This window comes from Triticum aestivum, chromosome 2A (assembly GCF_018294505.1).
Source record: "Triticum aestivum cultivar Chinese Spring chromosome 2A, IWGSC CS RefSeq v2.1, whole genome shotgun sequence".
Lineage (NCBI taxonomy): Eukaryota > Viridiplantae > Streptophyta > Magnoliopsida > Poales > Poaceae > Triticum > Triticum aestivum.
In genome coordinates this window covers 43,547,166-43,562,905 of record NC_057797.1, presented here as the reverse complement: position 1 = coordinate 43,562,905, position 15,740 = coordinate 43,547,166, and the positions used below count along the sequence as shown (strand labels likewise).

Here is a 15,740-nt window from a genome sequence, read left to right as displayed (position 1 = left end):
AGGCACCTACGATGCCTTCGGGGTTGACGAAACATGGGTCACCGCAGGCCCAACTCAGTACATGGTCGGGCCTCTGGCTGGTTTCGGTGTGCCCCACCACCGGCGCGTATCCGTTGCCGTGCCCGCTTACCATAGTTGCTTTCCTTCCATTAACAAAATGTACGTCACATTTGACGGAAATATTCCCAGGATTCAAAAAATGTCCTTTACATTATAAAATATGATATATACAAATGTAAAAAATGTTCGCATAGGTTAAAAAAAGTATTTATTTTCATTATAAAATGTGTCGTAACATTTCAAGAAATATTCATGCGTTTATAGGGAATGTCTGTGAAAATTTCAAAATGTTTATACGATGTAGAAAAATGTTCACTTAGTTTTAGAAAAAAAATTATTGCCATTTAAAAAATGCACCCCGTGTATTTGGAAAATTGTTACCATGGATTCCAAAAAGTGTTGAAAACATCTATTTACAAAAAATGTCCATTATGTATTTTTGAAAATTGTCCAACGTGTATCAGAAAAATATTTAACACGTGCTCTAAAAACGTACATTCTGTTCCGAGAAAAAGTAGACATGTGTTGAAAGAAAACATACCGATAAAATTCAACAAAGAAACAAAAATTAATCAAGGAAAACCAAAAAAGCAACAAGAAAACCAAATGTAGAAAAGCAAGAGAAAGAAAACGAAGAAAACCAATGAGACCAGAATAAAAAAGCCCAAAGAAAACCCTTGAAAAATCTAGGAGAAAAGAAAATGAAAGAAACGAAGAGCACCGGTCGAGCCTTGAACCTACGGCGATTCCTGTTGTATTGGGAAAAAAAGTGCCTCTTTTTTTTTAGACAAAAATCGGAAAGAGTCGAATATGATGCCTTTGGTTTTTTTTAGGAGTACGACGCCTTTGGTTTGGTGGGTTGACCAACCATGGGCTGCCGCGGGCCCAACTCGGCACGTGGTTGGGCGTTGAGCCCGACCCGGCACGTCTCCGTTGCCGTACCCGCTTACCATAGTCGCTCTCGCCCCCTTTCGTCTTCTCCTCACCCGCCCTGCTGCGAACCAGTCACCAGTCCTCGCCGCCGTCGCCGCCGCCGCCGCCGCCGCCGGCATCGAACCGCCCCGTCCCCGATGTTCGCGAAGCGCTTCCTGCAGAAGAAGCTGCACCAGGTCTCGCCCCGTCCCCCTCTCTCGCTCCATCCCGTCAGATTTGGGGGAACCTCTACCAGATCATCTTCGCCGGGGCTGGCCGGCGGAGTTTTCTTTTCTTCTGCCGCTGCCCGTGGCCGTGTTGGTGATTCCGTGTGCTTGGCTGTTGCTGCAGGGAGGAGGGGGAGAAAAAGGAGGAGGCGGTGGAGGAGGAGGAGGGGCGGCCGGCGATGTGGCCCAGCTGGACGCGCAGATCGCGCTCCACTACGGCGTCCCCTACGCCGCCTCCGTCATGGCGTTCGACCCCGTGCAGCGGCTCCTCGCCGTCGGGACGCTGTGAGCCCCCAACCTCCACTCGTCCTAACTTTGCCTACACTGCAAAATAAGTAAAACCGAAGCTGATATCTCTGTCAAGTTGCGTTACCACCCTCTGAGCCCGAGCAACAAACCATTTCTTGTCATGTAACAAGACATCCAAACAAGCATGTAAAGCAGGTCATACATTTGTAGTGTGCCGTCCTGTGTTCAACTCTTAAGCTTGAAGCCTTGTTGCGGTTCGGATCATTGCTCGAGTCGAGCTAATACAAATACGAACAAGCCGTTGAGCACATTTTCTGTGTCCATGTTGTGTTCGCTTCCTGTTGAATTGACGGTGACTGCGTTTCAAACTGCAGGGATGGGAGGATAAAAATCTTTGGAGGTGATAATATCGAAGGCATCCTCATATCGCCAAAGAGTATGCCATACAAGTATCTTCAGGTTTGGCACTTCATCCAATGACTGAATCTTTTCTCCTACCAAGATAGATTTATGTGATTGGCCTGACCATGCCAATTGTTCTCTACTCTCACCATGCACATGTACAACATAAACTCTATGGCAAAAATGTTCAGTTTTTTTTTCCAGTTTCGGTTGGTTTGAAGTGGAGAGTGTTCCTTTTCCAGTGAAGTCGTTTTTATCTTAGATTGAAACTCTTAGCAATACAATCCTTGGAGTCCCTTTAATATAGTTACTTGCCCCAGTAAATTCTAAGTACACTTTCACCGCCTGCCTTAATTATATAGTTCTCTGAAGCAACTGTGTACCACCAGAAGCTACTTTTGCATGTTGCACTAGTGACTAGCTACTTTTTACTTGCTTACCTTTTTCGTAACCTCTAAAACCCTAGATCTGATTGCCAGTTGTAAAAGTGAGTAATGGATTGTTATGTATTGCAGTTTATACAAAACCAGGGGCTACTAATTGCAGTTTCTAATGAGAATGAAATCCAGGTATGGCATTGAGAGATAGCTCTTTCTTGTATTCAATTTTCTTTTCTTTTTCATCCTTCTGCTTTTTTGAGAAAGTTTTTCCCTTTTACTTTGGAGGCTATCACTACTCTTATATGTACCATAAGATGCGCAATGCATTCATGCTCATGGATTGGTCGACACACCAACTTTCCACATTATATGCTGTTTAAATACAACATGTGAAGATTCTAAGCTCACTTCAGCATGTCAGAATGCAGTCTGCTTATTGATGTGGGGCAATTTTTCTCTGTCCACACAAGGTCCTTGCCATCTTTTTATAGTGCCTAAAGTTCAGTTAGATACCGACAGTAATTCTTGTTAGAATGTTAACTCACCAAAAATATAGATAATCGCCAATCTGAATTGTGCAATATTGGGAAAGAGACTCAGAAGGAAATACCTATTTATATGGTGCTGAAGAAGCGCATCCGATACAAAAAATTTGCCAAGTGCTCAGCCTACGCGACTTTGCAAAAATGAAATAAAAAATGCATGCTTTCATATTCCTATCTCACATCTGAAACACAGACATCGTTTAATCCTTGGGTTTCATTCGAAGAAGAGTGTCAACTGTCGCCTAGCACCTGATGCTTACTGTTACAGGCATGCCAAGCCATCTCTTCTTCCTTCGGGCGTGCTTAGTTGACAAATCTACCTTTCTTTTTTGTGTATATTTGATTATTCTTAAGAAGAATATGTCGAGGGTAGTTACTATCATTGCTGGCAACCACTTGCAAATTTTGCCTGTACCTTTGAGGCTTTGACTAAATAGCATGTTCATAACGTTAAAATATTATGATGTTCATACAGTGGTTTACTCCATCTTGTTTTAGAAGTTTGCATGTAATATGCGTGTGTCCTTTTTCTCTTGTAGGTGTGGAATCTTGAATTCAGGCAGCTATTTCATTCTTCCCAGTGGGACACCAATATAACTGCTTTTTCAGTCATAGAGGGGACCTTTCTGATGTGAGCTATGGACAGGAAAATCATTCTTTCACATTCTTAATTTAGTAGCTGTATGGACCACTTTCTAACTTTTTATCTGTATCTCAAATTTGTTCATCACATTCAGGTACCTTGGAGATGAGAATGGTCTGCTTTCTGTATTAAAGTATGATGTATATGATGGGAAGCTTCAAAAGATGCCTTACAATGTTTCTATACATTCCTTAGCTGGTATACTGCTGTTTCATGTGTCTCTATCAACAGATATTAATTAACAAATTTTAATTTTCTTCTGTCTATGTATCCAAGTTCATGTTAATATTATAGCAGTATGAAGTTAAAATTGTAATCCGATACTCTGAAGTTTCAATCTTCCACTGAAATATTGGATATTTTGCACAACTACAGAAGTAAATGGCTTGAGTTAATCTGAAGTCTGAACTTTTTTTACTGGACTTGAGCAATGTTATTTCTATTTAAGGGTATTTCCGGTTCATACTACTCTTTTATTTGGAGCACTGGCAGTTGATATCTTACACACTCCAATTGAGTTCATCTTATCCAATTATCAGTTCCTATGACCTTTTACATCTGAACTTGCAAGTGTTTCAATGAATCAACACATCTTATTTTTTGCTTATCTTATACTGCTTTGAGGCTTAAACATGATATTATTGGTCCAATTTCTTCACAGAAGCAGCTGGTGTTCCGTTGCTTGATACTCAACCTATCGTTGGAATACTGCCTCAACCTAACACCTTGGGCACCAGGTAAGATCATCATGAAATGGAGCTCCTGAATTTTTTGTTATAACCGTTGACTATATAAGTTTTTTTCATTAGTAAATAGTATGCTGGCTGATATTACATCATATTAGGATGGTCAAACATATGAAAAAACACAAAATGATACAAGGAGGCTATAATACTATACTCAGCTACCTTTGTTAACATGGAAACGATTCGTGAATAATCAATGTTTCAAGCAGAAATTTAGAAAGATGAACTGTGCCGTTGTTTTCATCAGATTCCTCTAATATGTGTCACACTTTATCACAATTCAGTTTGCCAATCTGAAACACATGAATGAGCTGCTTTTTTATATGCTTCAGGGTGCTAATTGCATACGAGAAAGGATTCTTAGTTCTTTGGGATGTGTCAGAGGACCATGCAGTTGCTGTTCGCGGCTACGGGGATTTGCATATGAAGGGTCAAATCACTGGCGCTCAAACACATGCCAGTGAAGATCAAATAGATAATGTTGACGAGAATGAGGAAGAGAGAGAAATTTGCTCTCTTTGTTGGGCATCGAGAGGGGGTTCAACTGTTGCTGTTGGCTATATAACTGGAGACATACTTCTATGGGATATGACTGCAGTATCCTCTAGACAAGGCAAACAAACTGATGTTTCGTCTAACGTTGTTAAGCTGCAGCTGGCTTCTGGGAGTCGCAGGCTTCCTGTTATTGTCTTGCACTGGTCTGCTGGGTCAGCAAAAGACACCACTAAAGGTGGGAAACTTTTTGTATACGGTGGCGATGATATGGGGTCTGAAGAAGTTCTGACGGTTTGTGTCTTGTTTCATTCTCATCTATCTTTTCTATTTCATGTAATCTTCTAGGCATGCATGCAACTGATGCATCGCAAAGTGTACTCAAGTATAGCTGTTTGCTCCTTTACCAACTTGCAAAAAACTACTCCCTCCGTTGCAAAAATGTCTTACATTATGGTTTGTTAGCTTGCAAAAACGTCTTACATTATGGGACGGAGGGAGTATTTCTAGCTCATCTGAACTCAATTAGAACACCCACATTTGGCTCATCTGGCTGTTGATATGTTAATGTAGAACCAGTGAACTAATTTGCATTGCTACATGGCGTACACAGGTTAGGGCAAATGTTTCTTATCCAAGATAATTTCCAGCGATAGCAAATATGGACATGAGTGTATGCCTTAGAGGCAACCAATTCGGAGGTCGAAACAACTTGGTAGTTATGTTTTGTTCAGATGCGAGCAATTATGTATCTAGATTTTGCTGTACAAATATATGTGTATCATATATCTAGCGAAGTTACTTTTCTGAGCACAAACAATATGTATGGCGTATTGTTTTTCAGCGGTGGAGTTTGGAAAACTTTACCTTGTTCAATGAAAAATTGTATTCTCTTGTAGGTTCTTAGTCTGGAATCATCTAATGGATTAGAGTCAGTAAGATGTGCGTCGCGGGTGGACCTCAAACTTGATGGATCCTTTGCTGATATGATTCTTATTCCAGATACTGGGGTTCCAGATAAAACACAAACTTCTGCACTTTTTATATTGACAAATCCTGGACAGTTAAATTTCTATGATGGTGGTGCTCTATTTTCTGCACGGAAATCAGAAGAGGAATATGCTCAGCCTGAGGCACAGAAATTTCCAGTCGTAGTTCCAACAATTGATCCCAGCATAACAGTTACGAATATGTATTCACTAACTGGGAGAGAGCATCCAAGTATTTCACTGAAGGTACAGTTTTGTGTGGATTCTTGACATTTCACTCTACTTAACTGCAACCTTTTTACCAGATCATATATTCATGTTTTTTGGTAGAAATTTTGTGCTAGGCAAATTGTCGCACCTCCAATATCAGGGAATATGAAATGGCCTTTGACTGGTGGGGTTCCTAGTGAAATGTCACTGAAGGAAGATCATGCAGTTGAAAGAATATATGTTGCAGGCTATCAAGATGGTTCTGTGAGAATATGGGATGCAACTTTTCCTATTCTGATGCCAATGTTTGTCTTGGATGCAAAGGTCACTTCTACCGTGTTCTTAGTTGTTGACTGATGACTACTAGATCAATGCAAGAATACTAAAACTATTATTACTTCAGGTGCCTGATGTTATTTTGGATGGAGCAAATGCCTCTGTATCATCGCTGGCTTTTTGTTCATTAAACATGACTTTTGCTGTTGGCACAACAAGTGGTCTGGTTAGTCTACTATTAAAATTTATGGGTCAGTCCAAGTTATTGGTTGTCAGCAGCATATTCAATACTGTCTAAGTATCTTGTATATTTTTGTAACGTTGTAGGTCCGCATGTATAAACTTCAAGAGAACAGTGGGGATTCCAGCTTTCACTTTGTGAGTGGATCTAAGCAGGAAGGTAAATACTGCACATGAAGGCATAAGTGCAAATTAAATTATATTTGCACTTCCTCTTTCTTTGTTTGTTTCCTCTCCATCATCCCGTATGTATTAAAAAAATTAGGTCAGTCAATACGAGACAACAGCAAAGTTGCCCTCATGATGTTGCCTTCTGGGCTTCCAGTTTGCTTTGATTGTCACACACTCTTTCTTGATGGTCAGTCTGAGAGATGGCAATATATTTGTAGAGGCAGTGAGGCAGTGAGGCAGGAAACGATCTCAACTGCACCATACTCCCTGTCAAGCTATATGCAGAGAAAAGAAATCTTTTGAGTGCTTAATCATTGTAATGATAATATAGGCCATTATATCCTAGTAATTTTTCTGGTATTCTGGTAAAAAATGTGTTTGGTGCTGCCTGTTTTACTATTCAACATCTGGTTCAGTAGTAATCCATGTATATGTAAAACCCTGATTACAAGATAATGCGTAAGTGCCATCTCGTAAAAGGACATATTTCCAAGTGTTCTTTTTTGTTCAAGATATATTTTCCATGTGCCTTTTTTTTACTGCCAGCTCCTTATGAAAACAAGTCCATGTCAAATTTGCTTTCTTTTGTTATCGTATAGGAGGCATCCGGTCCTGCTCATTTTCGTGTTCACTTTTTTCCGTGCTAGAGAATCTCATCAGGGCATTTATAAAAACCACTTTTGGTGGGTATGTGGTTCATTTCGTTTTTCTTAACCTTCTGGTGTTTTTCTTTCAGTTCATGCTGTTCATCATGGGAGAGGATTCCATTGCCATGTTGCCTTTATGGCATCAAATTCCCCCGTGCGTTCTCTCAGATTTACATCTTCAGGAGAGGCCCTTGCAGTAGGGTATCAAAATGGCCAGGTATATTTCCCTTAAGGTCTCTGAACTTTCACTATTTATTTGAAGGTTGTACGTACCATTTGCAATTAACTAATTTTTATTATGCCTTGGTTTGTCTTCTCAAAGGTGGCAATGTTTGATGCGAGTCAACTGTCCGTGATATTCTCTGTGGATTGTACATCAGGAACAAATTCTCCTGTGGTTTCAGTAAGCATCTACAGTGTAGGTGCATCTGCTGCAAAAGCAGGCCCGTCCCAGAAAGAGATTGCTACAAATGCAAAATTTCCAACAGATGTTGTACTTTCCTTAAGTAAGGATGCACGTCTTACTGTAGTTGACAGCACAAGTGGTCTGATCATAAATTCACTTCTGCTAGATGAGAAGCAATGTTCTGCACTTTTGATGTATGTCCTCATAGGTAAGTGATTTCTATTCACTATGCTAACTTCTACCCCCATCCCCCTGGATCAACTCATAATTTCTGTAAGTTCTGGGTTTAGATGGTGCTTCAGATGAAGAGCAAGCCCAATTACCAGAAGACAAGCTCCCATGTCAAAGTCAGACAGGGAAAGAACATGTTCTCGACCAAAAGCAAGTACAAGGAGCTGAAACTAACAAGAAAAGTGCTTCTCTACATCCACAGAGTGGCGGTTCAGATTCACTTCTTTTGGTCTGCTTCGAGGATGTGGTGCTTTTATTTTCTCTGGCATCATTGATTCAGGTGCATACTTGGCATATGCGAACTACTTTGAAATTTCAAACTTCTAAAGCTTATTGGTTATGTTCTTTTCTCATCAGGGAAGCAACAAGCATCTACATAAAACCAAGCTCACAAAAAAATGCTGCTGGTCAGCAATTTTTAAGAATAAGGATGATAAAGCTTGTGGGTTGATATTATTTTATCAGACAGGCATCATAGAATTGAGGTAGTTACGATTTTGTCATGCTATTTGCTTCATTGCTTGGTATGCTAGAAATTTTAATATGAAGGTGTCTCCCGTGTTGTCCTTACGATTTCATATTGTAATCATGTGGATTAACTAATATGACACTTATTGTCAAAGTATGATGGTGTAGAACGGATTCCCTTTATACATTTATTTGCTCTTACTGCAAGTTTACATGGACTTTTCTTTTCACATGCTTGTCGAAATTTAGATTGCTATAGTTAATAAATCTACAAAGTACAACCTGGTAATACTACCATCATCTTATTTGTTGTTCCCTATGTCTCATGTACATCACCATGAATAATTTTTTGGGAATATGAGTTTGTTATAGATAAAAGATAGTCTTTGATTGTAAATCTTCACAGTATTCTTTCTTTTAGAATATCTTGTGTATATTTTCAAGATTTCAAAAGGGAGACTTTTCAGGTGTCATCATCTGTTTACCTGTAGGTGTGTACATCCATGCAAGGGCCTGGTGAAGTTTTGCCCATACCTTAACTGTTTTTCACTTGTCATGACAGATCTTTGCCAAGCCTAGATATTCTCGCTGAGAGCTCCTTGATGGAATTACTAAGATGGAGTTACAAGACTGGCATGGATAAAACCATGAGCTCCTCAAATGGACAAATTGCTCTGGTAAATTGTTCTGCTTGCCTTTGTGACTTGGTGTTCAACTTTTGACTGTTTGCTAAATTGCCACCGCATTGTATCAAAGTATTATTTTGATTATGCTTTATACTAGTGTTGGCTTTCCACATCACTATCTGGGTAACCTTAGCTTAGTTCTAACCCAGAATAACGGTGCCTAAAATGAGTGAGGGTGCGTTTGGATCCCTTGCTAGTTTACCTCACTAGGCAAAGCTAGCCTTGCCGACGGAGGCTAGCTGATTTGGCTCGCTCGCCCGATAGAAGAAAAAGCTGGAAACCGCTGGTAACAAGGCAATCTAGCTCAGGAACCAAATCCATCGCTCCCTTGCTTGGCCAGGCTAAGCAAGCGCTTGCCGGATAACCAAACGCTCCATGACATGTTTTCTTTGTGGCAAGCAAAGTTGAGGGTGCCCAACTTTGTTTCATCTCTATTAGTTAATCCAGATTCGTTCTTCAGTTATGTTAGCTTCAATATTGACTGTGCTGTAAAATACCCCCCTCAGTTTTCTAGTATGTCTCCCGCCACAGGTTAATGGATCTGAATTTGCAATCATCTCTCTTATAGCCTCAGAGAATGACTTCAGGTACTTAAATTTTTCTTTCTTGATTCCCACATGTCTGGTCCTGTTTCAGTTTGAGTCTATTTAGCTTGATACTTCTTAGACCCGACCCAGTGGTATTTAACTAATGTTTCGTAATCATTTTAGGATTCCAGAATCATTGCCATGCCTTCATGATAAGGTACTTGCAGCAGCAGCTGAAGCAGCTATGAGCATCTCGACAGACCAGAAAGGAAAGCAGGTAGGCAATTGTCTAATCCCCTCAACCTATATGATACCCTGTACAGTTTGACTTAACATGAAACTTCTGGTGCAGAATCCAGCGGCAGGAGTTATTGGTGGCATTATAAAAGGATTAAAAGGCAAAGCGGATGAAAATGCAAACCTGAGAAAAAGTTTCAATTCCCAAACCCCCAGTGAACTATTGGAGTCGATTTTCTTGAAAGGACCATATGTTGAACCATCACTAGCTTATCCTGATGATCCAATAGAAGAACTGTCAATTGGTCTCGCCCCCTCTCCTTGTTTTTGTAAAGCGTTTGCCTGTAGTGCTGCCTATTTATCCAAAAGCGCTTCAATGCAGATGACATAGAAATTGATGATGAAGTGCCCCTATCTCCTCCGCCAGCATCATCCTCTGCTTCCCACATGAATAAGAAAGCAACAGGTTGGGCGTATGTCTTGGTTTTTGGAAACACGCCTTTTGAACTGTTCATGTTTATCAGTTTATGCCTACACTTGTGCAGTAGAGGACGAGAGAGCGAAACTGTTTGAAGGATCAAGTGATGCTGACAAACCAAGAATGAGAAGTACCCAAGAAATTCTCACCAAATATAAGTTTGGCGGGGTAATTCCATCAACATTGCGATTCGTCGTGATCTCTGTCTCCCTCTCTCTCTAAGCTGACTCTTTAAGGTTTCCTTTTGCAGGATGCAACAGCAGCAGCTGCCCATGCGAAGGATAAGCTCATGCAGCGGCAGGAGAAACTCGAGGTAAAATAACGAATTCCGTAACACACTATGCACACCAGGCTGGTACCCCCAGACTGTATATGTTTCTGATTTTCGTTGGTCAACTCGTCTTCTCTTGTAACCATTTCTTGAACAAGAAAAGCCTCATTAGCTAATCGCCTTTGTACCAGAGAATAAGCCAGCGGACCGCAGAGCTTCAAGACGGGGCGGAAAATTTCGCTTCACTTGCCCAGGAGCTCGCGAAAACAATGGAGAACAAGAAGTGGTGGAAACTGTAAACTATTCGGGGTTTTCACATCACTGCATCCTATCCTACGCAAAGTACATCCAGCTCTTGGTACTTGGGAATGCCTTATTTGCGGGTTGTTGTTATTTGTCGTGGCATAGTTCCGCCCATTCGGCCCCGTCTTTGTGCTGTGTATATTTATGTTCATGGACAACAGCAGCTTGTCAAGGTGATTGTCTACCTTGCCACTAGGTTGGCAGACAGACAGCATGGCTTGTTTGGATGCATTAGCTTAGGTTTATGTTGTATATCACCATGTAATCATATGCACCATGAGTGGAAAGCGTGGGGCGGAGCCTACTTACTACATGATTTCTTTTGTGGAATCATTCAGTCGTTGGTTCTGTCTGTAAAGGTAAAAGGAGACAATAAACTGAACGGCTTACATTGAGAAACTTCAAAGAGCCCGTGTGGCATTGTTAGTTGGTGGTATCTGATGTGACACCTTCTGTTGACTAATACTTGAACTGTGGTTGTCAAGTTGCAATGTGTATGTGGTTTTTTTTTTTTTTTGATTCATCGATCGTCACGTGTTGGTGCAGTGCCATATACTCCCTTCGTAAGAAATGTAAGAGCATTTAGATTACTAGAGTAGTGATATAAACACTCTTATATGTCCTTACAGAGGGAGTATATATAAAGAGCTGCATGAACCTAAGGAGGTGGTTGGTTCGTACATTTTCAGTTGTCATTTGATTACAGCGCAACCTTGTACCATTTAACTTTTGTTGGATTCACTTTGAGCGGAAACAAATCCCCTTCAATCGAGTTCCATGGTAAGTCAGTTTCGATACTGGTCGATCCCCTCAGGAAACAGATCACGGTAAGTCAGTTTCGATACCGGTTGATCCCCTCAAGAAACTGATCACATTTCTGCCCGTAAAACAGACTTTATAAATGGTAATTATGTATTTTAAACCATGCTGCTCCATAATTCCGTTATATATTTCAAATAATTCTTCAAAAATCCACACTTCATTTTAAGCTCTGGAAAATTGCTATCTCTTCAGTTGTTATTTTAGGCTCAGAATTTCAACTGTCGGTAATCTCCCTCTCTTTTGTATAACTTGCATTTTAAGAGAGAGATTGCATTAGAATTGCACTATAATATGAAATATAACATTGAAATAAGACAAATTACAGTAGAAATAATGAAGCAAAATGGACGCATAAGCTCCTCCAAGCCTAGACTCCGATTGTCATGAAATTCTTCAGTAGGTTTGCTTCACTACCCCCCCCCCCCACAACTTCTGTATCTTAAAGGGGGAGGTGGAATCCTGCCACGCGCTGCCGAAATCCAGCCAGTCCACGCGTGCGTCGCGATGGCTAATTAATATAGCCCATTCGCAAATACCTGCCTGATTAATTACCGGCTCGGCAAATACGTCGTGTTATACTTATACACAAAGGCAGTGGCCCGGGGCGTCATTTACTATGGTATGAATACGCGACGCACACGGCGACCCGGGCGATGGAATAACTGCTCTCGGGGCTGGGTGGATGTGATTGAGCACGTGCCCCATATTGTTCCTGGTCAGCAATTTCAAACCTTGATATTGTTCCTGGCACTGCAGATTTCTCCCAAGCCATCGACTGCGGAAGAAAATAGTTAGTTTCAAACCTTGATATTGTTCCTGGCACTGCAGATTTCTCCCAAGCCATCGACTGCGGAAGAAAAGAGTTAGTTTCAAACCTTGATGTTGTTCCTGGCACTGCAGATTTCTCCCAAGCCATCGACTGCGGAAGAAAAGAGTTAGTTTCAAACCTTGATATTGTTCCTGGCACTGCAGATTTCTCCCAAGCCATCGACTGCGGAAGAAAAGAGTTAGTTTCAAACCTTGATATTGTTCCTGGCACTGCAGATTTCTCACAAGCCATCGACTGCGGAAGAAAAGAGTTAGTTTCAAACCTTGATATTGTTCCTGGCACTGCAGATTTCTCCCAAGCCATCGACTGCGGAAGAAAAGAGTTAGTTTCAAACCTTGATATTGTTCCTGGCACTGCAGATTTCTCCCAAGCCATCGACCGCGGAAGAAAAGAGTTAGTTTCAAACCTTGATATTGTTCCTGGCACTGCAGATTTCTCCCAAGCCATCGACCGCGGAAGAAAAGAGTTAGTTTCAAACCTTGATATTGTTCCTGGCACTGCAGATTCCTCCCAAGCCATCGACCGCGGAAGAAAAGAGTTAGTTTCAAACCTTGATATTGTTCCTGGCACTGCAGATTCCTCCCAAGCCATCGACCGCGGAAGAAAAGAGTTAGTTTCAAACCTTGATATTGTTCCTGGCACTGCAGATTCCTCCCAAGCCATCGACCGCGGAAGAAAAGAGTTAGTTTCAAACCTTGATATTGTTCCTGGCACTGCAGATTCCTCCCAAGCCATCGACCGCGGAAGAAAAGAGTTAGTTTCAAACCTTGATATTGTTCCTGGCACTGCAGATTTCTCCCAAGCCATCGACCGCGGAAGAAAAGAGTTAGTTTCAAACCTTGATATTGTTCCTGGCACTGCAGATTCCTCCCAAGCCATCGACCGCGGAAGAAAAGAGTTAGTTTCAAACCTTGATATTGTTCCTGGCACTGCAGATTCCTCCCAAGCCATCGACTGCGGAAGAAAAGAGTTAGTTTCAAACCTTGATATTGTTCCTGGCACTGCAGATTCCTCCCAAGCCATCGACTGCGGAAGAAAAGAGTTAGTTTCAAACCTTGATATTGTTCCTGGCACTGCAGATTTCTCCCAAGCCATCGACTGCGGAAGAAAAGAGTTAGTTTCAAACCTTGATATTGTTTCTGGCACTGCAGATTTCTCCCAAGCCATCGACTGCGGAAGAAAAGAGTTAGTTTCAAACCTTGATATTGTTCCTGGCATTGCAGATTTCTCCCAAGCCATCGACTGCGGAAGAAAAGAGTTAGTTCCAAACCTTGATATTGTTCCTGGCACTGCAGATTTCTCCCAAGCCATCGACTGCGGAAGAAAAGAGTTAGTTCCAAACCTTGATATTGTTCCTGGCACTGCAGATTTCTCCCAAGCCATCGACTGCGGAAGAAAAGAGTTAGTTCCAAACCTTGATATTGTTCCTGGCACTGCAGATTTCTCCCAAGCCATCGACTGCGGAAGAAAAGAGTCAGTTCCAAACCTTGATATTGTTCCTGGCACTGCAGATTTCTCCCAAGCCATCGACTGCGGAAGAAAAGAGTTAGTTCCAAACCTTGATATTGTTCCTGGCACTGCAGATTTCTCCCAAGCCATCGACTGCGGAAGAAAAGAGTTAGTTCCAAACCTTGATATTATTCCTGGCACTTCAGATTTCTCCCAAGCCATCGACTGCGGAAGAAAAGAGTTAGTTCCAAACCTTGATATTGTTCCTGGCACTGCAGATTTCTCCCAAGCCATCGACTGCGGAAGAAAAGAGTTAGTTCCAAACCTTGATATTGTTCCTGGCACTGCAGATTTCTCCCAAGCCATCGACTGCGGAAGAAAAGAGTTAGTTTCAAACCTTGATATTGTTCCTGGCACTGCAGATTTCTCCCAAGCCATCGACTGCGGAAGAAAAGAGTTAGTTTCAAACCTTGATATTGTTCCTGGCACTGCAGATTTCTCCCAAGCCATCGACTGCGGAAGAAAAGAGTTAGTTTCAAACCTTGATATTGTTCCTGGCACTGCAGATTTCTCCCAAGCCATCGACTGCGGAAGAAAAGAGTTAGTTTCAAACCTTGATATTGTTCCTGGCACTGCAGATTTCTCCCAAGCCATCGACTGCGGAAGAAAAGAGTTAGTTTCAAACCTTGATATTGTTCCTGGCACTGCAGATTTCTCCCAAGCCATCGACTGCGGAAGAAAAGAGTTAGTTTCAAACCTTGATATTGTTCCTGGCACTGCAGATTTCTCCCAAGCCATCGACTGCGGAAGAAAAGAGTTAGTTTCAAACCTTGATATTGTTCCTGGCACTGCAGATTTCTCACAAGCCATCGACTGCGGAAGAAAAGAGTTAGTTTCAAACCTTGATATTGTTCCTGGCACTGCAGATTTCTCCCAAGCCATCGACTGCGGAAGAAAAGAGTTAGTTTCAAACCTTGATATTGTTCCTGGCACTGCAGATTTCTCCCAAGCCATCGACTGCGGAAGAAAAGAGTTAGTTTCAAACCTTGATATTGTTCCTGGCACTGCAGATTTCTCCCAAGCCATCGACTGCGGAAGAAAAGAGTTAGTTTCAAACCTTGATATTGTTCCTGGCACTGCAGATTTCTCACAAGCCATCGACTGCGGAAGAAAAGAGTTAGTTTCAAACCTTGATATTGTTCCTGGCACTGCAGATTTCTCCCAAGCCATCGACTGCGGAAGAAAAGAGTTAGTTTCAAACCTTGATATTGTTCCTGGCACTGCAGATTTCTCCCAAGCCATCGACCGCGGAAGAAAAGAGTTAGTTTCAAACCTTGATATTGTTCCTGGCACTGCAGATTTCTCCCAAGCCATCGACCGCGGAAGAAAAGAGTTAGTTTCAAACCTTGATATTGTTCCTGGCACTGCAGATTCCTCCCAAGCCATCGACCGCGGAAGAAAAGAGTTAGTTTCAAACCTTGATATTGTTCCTGGCACTGCAGATTCCTCCCAAGCCATCGACCGCGGAAGAAAAGAGTTAGTTTCAAACCTTGATATTGTTCCTGGCACTGCAGATTCCTCCCAAGCCATCGACCGCGGAAGAAAAGAGTTAGTTTCAAACCTTGATATTGTTCCTGGCACTGCAGATTCCTCCCAAGCCATCGACCGCGGAAGAAAAGAGTTAGTTTCAAACCTTGATATTGTTCCTGGCACTGCAGATTTCTCCCAAGCCATCGACCGCGGAAGAAAAGAGTTAGTTTCAAACCTTGATATTGTTCCTGGCACTGCAGATTCCTCCCAAGCCATCGACCGCGGAAGAAAAGAGTTAGTTTCAAACCTTGATA

General features: G+C 41.7%; 1 protein-coding gene across 2 annotated transcripts; it reads left to right on the top strand.

The window, feature by feature from the left end:
• Positions 1–991: 991 nt before the first annotated feature.
• LOC123187332 (uncharacterized) lies at positions 992–11,287 on the top strand. 2 transcript variants are annotated; one of them, XM_044599174.1, is made up of 24 exons: positions 992–1,169; positions 1,324–1,484; positions 1,823–1,907; positions 2,366–2,419; positions 3,315–3,406; positions 3,513–3,616; positions 4,080–4,155; positions 4,497–4,950; positions 5,556–5,891; positions 5,976–6,179; positions 6,259–6,357; positions 6,459–6,531; positions 7,279–7,406; positions 7,512–7,803; positions 7,886–8,106; positions 8,184–8,311; positions 8,857–8,971; positions 9,512–9,567; positions 9,691–9,784; positions 9,860–10,049; positions 10,127–10,210; positions 10,293–10,390; positions 10,473–10,535; positions 10,685–11,287. In XM_044599174.1, exons 1-24 carry the CDS (start codon positions 1,131–1,133, stop codon positions 10,790–10,792), a joined length of 3,354 nt encoding a protein of 1,117 aa, XP_044455109.1. In that variant the 5' UTR covers positions 992–1,130; the 3' UTR covers positions 10,793–11,287. The 2 variants fall into 2 exon arrangements, with proteins under 2 accessions (XP_044455109.1, XP_044455108.1); XM_044599173.1 differs by having other exon boundaries at positions 10,290–10,390.
• The last annotated feature ends 4,453 nt before the right edge of the window (positions 11,288–15,740 follow it).